At 35.0% G+C, this 12,269-nt stretch overlaps 1 protein-coding gene across 3 annotated transcripts in view; it reads left to right on the top strand.

Annotated features, from left to right (window-relative positions):
• Positions 1 to 12,269, top strand: part of LOC111145067 (heparanase 2 (inactive)) — a 667,951-nt gene that overhangs the window by 448,023 nt on the left and 207,659 nt on the right. For all 3 annotated transcript variants that reach the window (XM_022499683.1, XM_022499682.1, XM_022499681.1), the window contains one exon: positions 709 to 756. In XM_022499683.1, the coding sequence (XP_022355391.1) occupies positions 709 to 756 (48 nt within the window). The remainder of the gene's footprint in view (positions 1 to 708; positions 757 to 12,269) is intronic.

The raw sequence follows: 12,269 nt of genomic DNA, 5'->3' as shown, positions 1-12,269 counted from the left end.
AAGGCTTTGCTGTGTGTTTTGAAAGTAAACAGGTGTGGTTTCTCTTTTGAGCTGAACAAATGTTAGGTGACACTCCATAGCTGCTTCAGAAATAGATTTGTCTATGTTATATGTAAGTGATGAATCACTAAATTCTATTCCTAAAACTAATATTACACTATATGTTAACTAACTAGAATTTAAATAAAACTCAAAACTTTAAAAAAAAGATTTCTCTGTGTGGTGCTCAGGTTTCTACACTCAGGTATGGCAGCCCATCACTGGAGTATACTTGAAAGTGCTTTATGCTTATATAACTAAATTGGGTTTTCCTGAGCTCTTTTCAGAAGGAAAGGCCTGACGTTTTCAAAGGCTCTATTGAGTTGCCATCCTTGGGAAATGTTATAGTTTATTTGTTTCCTAGCAGATTTCAGAATCCTTAGAGAATAAGAAATGAGAGAGAGAAGTTTTGAGCACGGGGAAAGTGATGTGGGAACCATCAGGCATGGGCTTGGGAAGACAGAGAGAGACAGCATGCTGTATTGGGGTCTTGATTTCCAGATGGTAAAGGATGTGTGAAGAGCTGAAAGTATCCTTACTTTAACCTTCTGTATAGTTTAACTTCCAGTAGCTCTGGATAGACCTTAATTGTGGCTGTGGACTCTTAGCCCAAGGACTGGCCTAATCTATGCCTCAGCTTATTTTATTTGTTCTTTCTGTTCTGTACAGATTCATGAAGGTGGCAGGAAGCACAGTGGATGCAGTTACCTGGCAACAGTAGGTATTCACCATTTTTTGCTCTTACTTATTATAGCTTTGGTGAAATGAAAGATAATTAGCTGTTATGAACTTTATAGCTGACATCTAATAAGCTACCCTTTATCCTCCAAGAGAAAAAGTCAAAACTAATTCCAAAACTGTTCTTGTGATGCATACTATCTCACAGTATGAGATATCATACTATCTCCTAGTAATATGATTTTGTTTTGTTGTTTAAAAAAACCCAAAAACAAACAAACAAAAAAACCCAAAACACAAAGACAATGAAAGCTCAGCTATTATATATACTTTCAAATTAATCTGTCATTGGTGAACAGGTAATGGGAATGTGAGCATGCCATCATTTACCCATAAGCTTTTCCTTGGGAATAAATTTCCTTAAGAGAGGAAATAGTTTTAATTACTCAATATATCACGTTAAAATAACAACACTTTATTATAGCAATGGCAGTGGTCCTAATTAATGCCAAGAGTGTAACTAATATGAAACAATTAAAAAAAAAAAAGAATATGAAGGCAATGAAGCAGCCTCAAGAGAAGACAAACCTCAGTATTCCAAGAAGCTTATAGTGGCAAAGGCTTTTTACCCTATGGTAGCTTGATTTGTAAAGATCATTATCTGACATATAAATTGATTTTCTTTAAGTTTCCTTATGATATTGGTGCTGGAATTTCAGCATCTCACAATGTCTCACCAATTTTTTACCAGAATCCTGCCCTTTCTTTCTTTTTTTTTTTTATATTCAGTTACCCCTTGTATAATACATCATTAGTTTTTGATGTAGTGTTCAATGATTCATTAGTTACATATAATACCCAGTGCTCATCACAACACGTGCCCTCCTCAATACCCATCAACCTGTTACCCCCTCCCCATCCCTGAAACCCTCAGTTTGTTTCCTATGGTCTATAGTCTCTCATGGTTCTTCCCCCTCTCTGATTTCTCTCCCTTCAGATTTCCCTCCTTTCCATTATGGTCCTCTATAACATAACATATAACATAAGCCATATGTTCCACATAGGAGTGAAGAAATCTATACCACAGCATCTTCTAAGTCCTCTTTCATCTAATGTGGTTCTCACAGTTCAGACATGTGCTTCTATTCTGGGCCCCTGAAACTGTCAACTATGACCACCTCACTTAGTAAATCTAACCCTGCCTTCCCAGCACAGTTACTTCTCTTCTCTATCCTCCATTTTAAGTGGGTCACAGAATTCCTTAGGATTCGTAACAGTTGAGAAGGAAGCAAGAGCAGTGAGTGAAATCTTTATTAACTATCCCAAAAGGATTTTTGATTGTTGGCAATCAATAACTTCACTCATAATGGAAAATATTTTATTATGCATTTATACTTATTTTCTGTAAGCATCATTTTAAATGTTTCCAGGAATTCTTATCCTTCCTTCTTCAGTTTGTTTTGTGAGTCATAGATGAGTAGATCTAAAGATCTTGTCATTCCCATTCTTAAAACCCCCCAGTGCCTTCCCTTTGTACTTAAACTATACTCTGGCCTATAAGGAAGGTACTTTGTGTTGCCTCTGCTACTGTATGATTATTTCTAGTGCTACCCTGACCTAATTCATTCTGTCCCAATACACTAGTGGTCTTTCACTGTTTAGAAGGTTCACATGCATGTCTGCCTCAGGATCTTTGTAAGTGCTTTTGTCTCTGCCTAGAATGCTATTATCCTCATTTTTTGTGTGGCTAGTTCCTTCTCATCTCTAAAAGCTCAACTTTCATGTTATCTCCTTTGAGAGGGCTTCCCAGATGATCCTATCTAACACAGACCCCCTTTAATTCTCTTTCTTAGCTCTTTTCTTTCCATGCTACCTTACATAACTTATAATTACTTTACCAAACTTATAATTATTTTTTTCTCTTAACTTGTCTTTGTAATTTGTGTGTTTTTCTCTTCCACCAGAATGGCACTTAGTTCAGTAAGTACTTATTTAGGCAATTGTTTACGGAGCCTTTACTATGGGGGAAAATGACAACAATGATGAAAACTGTGCAGGAAATGTTGCAAACCTTTTATGCCTTACTGTATCTGATTCTCACAACAACCAAATGAGTTTGGAACTAGTTTTATCTCTTGCATAACTTAAAGGAAGTTGTAGAAACTCCAAACATTGCACAGAAAGTGGTAGATTTGGGACTTATGGTTGAGTGTGTCTCACTCCAAGGGCTAGTCTCTTAACTAGTAATAAAGTTATTACTTTAATAATAAGACAATGATTTTTTGCTGAAAATATTACATTCTACTAGAGCAATTCAAATCCTCTTCAGTGTCTTTCATCAAAAACTATCTTGATAATGTAGCATAAAGGCTGAAGCTTGAAGAATTTATACTGTTTGTAAGGAGAAATAAAGAGATCAGTGTATGAAAATTATTGAGTAAGAATGTAAGACATGCTCAGTTATTGTGACTGACAAGGAGGGATCAGAAAAAGTTTTTCTTCCATATTCAAACTCTCTCCATAACACAAATGGAATGAAGTGAGCCCAGTCTTTTTTTATAATGGAGAAATAAGACTTTTATAAATATATTTTATTAGTTATTTTTAAAATATTGGCCACCTCTCAAGATAAATGTCATGTGTTTACAACTACTATAAAAATACCCCTTAAAGCAGGCAAGGGATTGTGTTTCTTTTGGCTCCAGGACCAGCACTCATTTGGGGACAACCAGTAGCACCTGGAATCTACCATTTATCCCTTCCACCCACAGTTTTCAATCAAGACTTGGAGTAGTGATGGAACAATTCCAGGAGATCCTGGCCAGGAGTCCAGGAGGATTTAGTGAAAATTAAAGCCAAATACCATGTTTCCCTAACCCTGAGAAATGCTGAGGTGAACTACTTAATGTAAAGAAATCAAGAGTCAAAGTCAGAAAAAAAAAAAAAAAAAAAAAAAGAACACTGAATTTGTCAGTAAATATCTATATACAGGTAGCCAAAAGAATCAATTCAGTACTGGAGTACTGAACTTGGAACTTGAACAAGAACTCTGAGTTTGAAGTAAAAAATAAAGATGTCTATATAGTTGGACTATTTTGATTTGAAATTCATGCTCTTGGGTTTTGAGGACCAAGATACATGACTTAATGATTGGTCCTTCCCAATCCATGCAGAAAAGCCAGCATGGAGGTTCTTCAAAAAGTTGAAAAATAGAGCTACCCTATGACCCAACAATCGCACTGCTGGGTATTTATCCTAAAGATAAAAATGTAGTGATCCAAAGGGACACGCCCAAATTTTTATGGCAGCAATGTCCACAATAGCCAAACTATGGAAAGAACCTAGATGTCCATCAACAGATGAATGGATAAAGAAGATCTAGTGTATATGTAGACAATGGAATACTATGCAGCCATCAAAAGGAATGAAATCTTGCCATTTGCAATGATGTGGATGGAACTAGAGGGTATTGTGCTGAGAGAAATAAGTCAATCAGAGAAAGACAATTAATTCTCATATGAACTCCCTGATATGAGGAATTTGAGAGGCAGGGTGGGAGGTTTGGTGGGTAGGGAAGGAAAAAATTAAACAAGATGGGATCAGGAGGGAGACAAACAATTAGAGACTCTTAATCTCACAAAAAAAAAACTGAGGGTTTCTGGGGGAGGGGAGAATAGAGAGGGTGGTTGGGTTATGGACATTGGGGAGGGTATGTGATAATGGTGAGTGCTGTGAAATGTGTAAGCCTGATGATTCACAGATCTGTACCCCTGGGGCAAATAATACATTATATGTTAACAAAACTAATAAAAAGAAAAGTTAGTGAGATGAAGTTCCAATTACATGAGTAAGTAGTACACTAGTTTGTATCAGTTATCAATGATAAATCTAGAACAAAAAAATAATACACACACACACACACACACACACACACAGAGGAGAATGACCAAAAGGCGGCAAAATCTAGAGAAAGTTATTCAATCCTTGAAAGAATTGAATGATGCTAGTAAGATCTGTGTTCACTTAAGAATCTATGCAGTATGATGTGGTTAGAACTCAAACAAAATACATGGTTGTATATTGGTGTAAAGTCTTAGAAGGAGTCAGAAGGTAGAAATCTCAGAAAGAAGGAGCTATGGGCAAAACACAGAACATGCTCATAAACTTCCTTCAAATCCTTGCCTGATCCCTGCAATTGTGCATATTCAAGGGAGACCCCAAAGAGCCTGCTAGAAAATAACAGCTGGAAATCTGAAAAAGTTGAACAGCAATTTCAGCTGCTGTCACATGAGGGACAGAGATTAGAACTTGAATTTCACAAATTTAGAGGGACTTTGTAAGTACCTTGTGCTTTCCAGTGAAAACTAAGAGTTATGCCTCAGGAGTAAAGTCTTGTCCTGGGTCTAAGGATTTGTCCTGAATCCAATGTATAAATAAAACAGATTCATCCTAACAACATGTAAACTGAAGATGCCATAAGAACAAGATGATCAGTCATTTATCCAATTTCCTGATATAGCCAAACCAACACTCTTCTGTCTCTATAAAATATCACGCACACTTTGAAGTACACAATTAAAAAAATACTAGATATGCAGAGAAATGGGAAATTCTGAGTCTTGGCCAAAAGAATGAGCAATAAATAGAAACCCAGAGATGACCTAGGTATTGAGGGAGACAAACCATAAGAGACTTTTAATCTCAGGAAACAAACTGAGGGTTGCTGGCAGAGTGGAGGGATAGGGTGGTTGAGTGATGGACACTGAGGAGGGTATGTGCTATGATGAGCGCTGTGAATTGTGTAAGACTGATGATTCACAGACCTGTACCTCTGAAACAAATAATACATCATATGCTAAACAAAATAAAAAAATTTTTAAAAAGAATCAGTTGACAAGGATTTTAAACAACTATTGTAAATATATTCAAATAACTAGGGAAAATGTTTGTATTGAGTGGAAACATAGGGAAAGATCAGCAGTGAAATGGAAACAATATATATATATAAAAGAACCAAATGAAATGTTTAAAGAAAAGAAGAAACTGAAACGAAAAACTCACTGGGTGCACTTAAGAAGAAATTGGAAACTACAGAAAAAAAGGGTTAGTGAACTTGCAAATAGATCATTAGAAATTATACAATTAAAGAACAGAGCAAAACTACTGGGAAGAAAATGTTCAAAGTTTCAACAATCTCATTGCCAATATTAAGATGTCTAACATTTGGGGGCACCTGGGTGGCTCAGTGGGTTAAAGGCTCTGCCTTAGGCTCAGGTCATGATCCCAGGGTCCTGGGATGGAGCCCCACATCGGGCTCTCTGCTCACTGGGGAGCCTGCTTCCTCCTCTCTCTCTCTGCCTGTCTCTCTGCCTACTCTCTCTCTGTCAAATAAATAAATAAAATCTTTTTAAAAAAAGATGTATAATTTGTATAATTACAGACCAGAAGGCAAGAAACAGATAATAAAGCAGAAAACTGTTTTGAAGAAACTAAAGCAGAACTCCTCTCAAATTTGGCAAAAAACATTAACTTATAGAACCAAGAACCCAAGAAAACCCTACGAAGGATAGGGGCTCCTGGGTGCAACAGTCAATTACGGTTCCGACTCTTAGTTTCATCTCAGGTCGCAATGTCAGGGTCCTGAGATCAAGCCCTGTGTTGGGCTCTGCACTCAGCACAGAGTTAGCTTGAGATTAGCTTGCTTGCTCTCGCTCTCTCTCTCTCTCTCCCCCTCTCACAAAATCAATCTATCTATCTTAAAAAAGAAAGGAAGGGAGGAAGGAAGTAAGAAAGGCAAAAGAAAACCCTAAGAAGGATAAATACAAGGTAAATCTTGCCTGGGATATCATAGTCAAACTGCTGAGAGCAAGGGGTGAGGAAAAAAATCTTCCAAGTATTCAGATAAAATCGTACTTTACATATAGTGAACAAAGACGCAAACTTTGGCTACCTGGACATTAGAAGCAATGGAGCATAGAAGACAATGGAACAACATCTTTAAAGTGCTAAAGGAAAAAAAAGCCAGGATTCTATATCTAGCAAAAATATTCTTTAAAAATGAAAGTGAAATAAAGATGTTTTTTATAAATGAAAACCAGTAGGCCTGTGCTACAAGAAATACTAAAACAATTTTTTTCAGATAGAAAAGCAATAGTAACACCTGAAGGAAAACCTGGATTTCAAAAAATAATGAAACACATTGGAAATGGTAAATTTGTAGATAAATATAAAAGACTATTTTTTCTCTTTGCTTCTTAAAAAAATATACTGGGTAATGCAAAAATACAACATTATATTATGGGGTTTATAACATATAGAAATGTAAAACATATGACAATCTTACCACAAAGGAGGAAGAAAGGAGGAGGACCAAATGGAATTACACTATTGTGAAGTTCTTTTATGTAAGGTAATACAACATTCACTCTAAGAAGACTGCAATTCCTAGAATTAAGGTTTCACATGGAACTAAGGCTGCTGATCTAAAATAAAGTAAATCCACGTTTTCCTGGATTATCCAGAAGAACCCAGTGTAAGGGAGGAAAACTTAACTACAGAAGAGAAAGTTATGTTAATGTGACATGAGAAGGACTTGATCCATCATTGCTGGATTGAAGATGGAAGAAAGGGGCCATGAACCAAGGAACGTGGGTAGCCTTTAGAAGCTGGAAAATGGATTCTTCCCTAGCACTTCTAGAAGGAAGACAGTCCTCCCAATATTTGATTTTAACCCAGTGAGACCTATGATAATGTCTAAGCTATAAAACTGTAAGATAATAAATTTGGATCGTTTTAAGCCACTACCTATTAATTTGTTTAGAGCAGCAGCAGAAAACTAATGCAGTACCTAATAACAGAGATCCAAATACACAAAGGAAAAACTAAAAGAACCACAGGGGTAAAAAATAGACAAACGCACTGTCATAGCCAAAGATTTAAAGACATCTCTTTCAGTAATTAATAGGACAGTTAGATTAAAGGAAGGATATCAAAGATTTGAATAACACTATGAATCAGCTTGACTTAATTGACATTTGTAGACTACAACTGAATACACATTCCTTTCAAATTCACATGGAACACTGATCAAGATAAACCATGTGCTCAGCTATAAAACAAGTTTCAATAAATTTGAAAGTATTGAGATGATACAGAATGTTTTTTGATGACAAAGAAATTAAGTTAGATATTAGTAACAAAAATATCTGTCAAACCCATAAATATTTGGAAATTAAATTATACATTTTAAAATAATCTATGGATCAAAGAAGAAATCATGAGAGAAAGTAAGAAATATTTTGAAATGAATATAAAGATGTTTTATCAGAATTTCTGGGATTCAGCAAAAGCAGAGCTTGGAGGGAAATTTATTATTTAACATGTGTAATTAGAAAAGAAGAAACACTTAAAAATAATCACCTTCGTTTCTATATTAAGCTAGAAAAAGAACAACCTAAATCCAAAAGAAGTAAAATGAAGAAAGTAACAAAGATAAAAGCAGAAAGCAATAAAACATAAAACAAACAGGAGAGAAAACTCACAAGACCAAAAGTATTTCTTTGAGTAGGTCAAGAAATTTGAAAACTAGAGAGAGAGAGAGAGAGAGAGAGAGGAAATTGTCGTTATCAGGAAAGAAAGGGATTCTTACTGTAGGTCCCATAGACATTAAAAGTATAATAAGGGAATATTATGAACAACTTTATGCCAACAAATTTGACAATTGAACAAGTTTCTTGAAAATACAATTTACCAAAAATGACACAGATTAAAAATTCTTAATGTCCTTATATAATGTCTCGTTTTGGAGAATCTGGCAATTTCTTATATGACTAAATACATACCTGTCCTGTGACAGAGCAATTCCATTGCTAGGTATTTACCCAAAGGAAATGAAAATGTCACACAAAAACTTTTACAAGAATACTCATACCAGGCAAAAACTAAAAGCAGCCCAGGTGCCCATTGGCATGAGAATAAATGAAACAAAGAGTTGTTTACTCATACAAAGGAATGATACTCAGCAAGATAAAAGAACAAACTAATGATACACTCCACAACACGGTTGTTGTCTCAAAGTCATTATGCTAAGTGGAAAAAGGCTTATATAAAAAATTGCATATGTTGCAATTATATGAAGTTTTAAAAATTAGAACATTACCTTTGTGGTTATAAGGGCAAGGATATGGATAGAGAGGCAAAGACACATGAGAGAATTTTCTGGGGTGATTATAATGTTCTGCATCTTGATAGAGGATTTGGGTTACAAAGGGGGATACATTTGTTAAAATTCATCAAATGATATACTTAAAATTTGTACATATCATTATATATGTAAAATTTACTTAAGAAAAAGAACCATAAACAGCTGTTGAACTCTAGTTGTGCCTAAAGTTTAGGATGAAGTGTAAAGTCTGCAATTTACTTTGAAATGTTTCAAAACATAAAATGGATCAATGGATGGATAGAGCAATAGATTGAAAAAAGGGAGATAGAGCGAGTATAGTAAAATGTTAATTGTAGAACCTAGGTGGTAGCTTTATGGTTTTCACTATACAGTTTTTTCCACTTGTCTCTGTTTGAACTTTTTTATGGTAAAATATTCAGGAAAAGCCTAAATTGTTAACAGCTAAATAATGTTAACTATTATATAATATAACAAATTGGTATAAAAATATTTATGAAATATAATAAATGGAAAATGCTTTTGTTAAGTTAAATATAAAGTATAAAGTAAAATATAAAGTATATAAATCATACTTCAGTAATATAAAAAATGTACATAAACCTAAAAGACACTAATATGTCAAAGTGTTAATCTTTAGATAAAGGGAGTAATGAGACTCTTTCATTCTCATTTTCACTTTTCTATAGTTTCCCATTTTTCTGTAATAAGCATGTATTGCATTTTTGTTCATAATACAAACCATCAGTACCCAGCTCTACCCTTCTCACCCCCATATCCACCTCTCCACAAGGAATCATCACAATTCAAGCCACTTCTATTTGTTTCCATATTTCTAAACAGTCTGATGCTGCTGCTTCTTGATATTTTCCCAATTCAAATATTATCTATTACTTTCCTACCATGGAAGATAAGAATTTAGCTCTCATACCTCTCTAACTCTTCACATACTGAAACATATTTACCTTTCCCCATATTCCAGTATTTTATATCTAAGTATTGGCTAGATCAGAATTCAGTATTCACATTTTTATTACTATGTAAATATGACTCACAGCAAGAATGTGGTGTACTATGCGTACATTTTCTTTCCTTCACAACTTTCTGTTTTCCCTGGAGTTAATAATGTCTCTTTTTTCATTTGCCTAGTTTCCTATTAATCTATCCCCAATTCATCCCTCAACTCTGTACCAGAGGGGTAAATATCCTCTCTTTCTATGCAAACACCCCAGGTAGCCATTAGTTTCATCTTGTCCTTGTCCTGCTTTCCTGAAGCCGTCCCTCCTCTGGTCCCATCTGGACTGGTTGATCTCCGTGCTTCCTGCACAGCTGTTGTCCTGGGACCTCCCTTCACCATCATCTTAGGGATTCCTTTTTACTCTCTTATTTATTGGATCCATGCCTTTTTTTGAGGTTTACTCCCTTATTTTGGTGGAACATTTTTTTCCTAAGAACTTCCTGAGAGAAGATAAATGAGAGGTAAACATGTTGAGACCTTGTATTAGAGTTTGATTTATATTTTGGATACATGGAAATTTCCCTCAGATTTTGATGCTTTGGTTCCATTTTATTCTAGCTTTCCTGTAACTATTGAGAAATTCAATGCCTTTTTAATCTCCAGTCCTTTTATTTGCCCTGTTTTTACTCTCTTGGTATATTTAAGATCTTTTCCTTGTCCCCAGTTATCCTTTATGTGACTTTCTTCTGTTCTGTTTACAAGGTATACAGTAGACCATCTCAATCTGAAATTCATACTCTTCAGTTTGGGAAATTTTCTTGGATTTTTTTTTCTTTGATAATTTCCTTCTATTTATTTATTTATTTATTTAGTGCTTTTTGTTTCTGGAATTTCTACTGCTCAGATGTCAGGACTCTTCAAATAGTGCTCTCATTGTGTATTTTCTCTCCCTCACTTTTTCTTCTGTTTTCTGATAAATGTCCTTAACCATCTAAGTTTTCATTTCTGGGGGGAACCTGGGTGGTTCAGTGGGTTAAGCCTCTGCCTTCAGCTCAGGTCATGATCTCAGGGTCCAGGCATCAAGCCCTGTGTCGGGCTCTCTGCTCAGTGAGAAGCCTACTTCCCCCTCTCTCTCTCTCTGCCTGCCCCTGTCTACTTGTGATCTTTGTCTGTCAAATAAATTTTAAAAACGTTTAAAAAAATAATAAATTTTCATTTCTGTTATCATATTTCTAATTTCCAGAAGTTCTTTTTGTTCCTCAAACCTTTCTTTTATTCTTATAGCTCCTTTACTTGTTTTGGGATGCAATATCTTCTGTTTTCTCTCTGAGGATATCAACTTTTGTTGTTTGTTTCTTTTGTTCCTTTTCTTCTTTTCTGTTCCCTTCTTCCCTCCCTCCCTTCCCTCTTTCCTTTCTTTCTCCAATAATTTTTTATGTCATTTTCATTAAATTTTTTTCCTCCATGTTTTTCCCTCCTTCTGCCATTTTTAAATTTTGTTTCTGTCTTTCACATTATAGATTTTCCTCAAATGTCAAATGATACTTGGAACTCTACTCTTACTTAAGATAGAGGCATGAAAAGTCGCTCAGACATTTTTTTGTTCATGGATATTTTTCCTTAACTAGTAGAGGTCTGTGCCAGGTGGGCTGGCTGGGTTATCACATTAGGTGACTCCTAACTGTCCATATCTGTTGGTCTTTTCTGTTGTAATTTAGTTTTTCCAGAAAAGAATTCTATCTCCTCTCATCTTAGAAGTATAAATCAGCAGGCATTCTCACATTTGAGGAAAGGGGCTAGGTATCTTATTGTTTACTATGTAGCCTTTCATTTAATTCTCTTGTTTGCAATATGGTTGAGTGCACCTCAACTATGCATAGTGGCTCTGACACTGGCTCACCTCTAGTGTTCTACTTTATCGGAAATGGAGCAGTTTCTTAACTGTGCATGGCAGTGGTCCTCCAACTTTTTGTTTCAGGACTACTTTCACTCTCGAAGACTACTGAATGCCCCAAATAATTTTTATGCAGATCATATTTATAAATACTTACCACATTAGAATTAAAGTAGAATTTTTTAAATGCTTATTTTAAAATAGTAGACCCATTACATTTTACCATAAATAATGTATTTTATAAAATAACTATATTTTCTCAAAAACAAAAAATTTAATGAGGAGAGTGGCATTATTTTATGTTCACACAGATCTCTTTAATACCTAGCTTAATTGAAGATAAAACTCATATTTTCTTATTTGTTCTATGACAATATTTTGTTTTAGTTTAAGAATATGAAGAAAATTTGCCCTCCCAAAGATATGTATCTAGAAAAGGTAAGAGTATCTGAATAGCCTTTTCCAGATTATTATGGCTATTTTTTTCAGACTCTACACTAAAAATCAATAAGCAGTAG

The sequence above is a fragment of the Enhydra lutris genome, unplaced genomic scaffold (genome assembly GCF_002288905.1).
Source record: "Enhydra lutris kenyoni isolate GAN:26980312 unplaced genomic scaffold, ASM228890v2 scaffoldscaffold12, whole genome shotgun sequence".
Lineage (NCBI taxonomy): Eukaryota > Metazoa > Chordata > Mammalia > Carnivora > Mustelidae > Enhydra > Enhydra lutris.
Note: the sequence above shows the minus strand (reverse complement) of the source record. Positions and strands in the feature narration are given on the sequence as shown.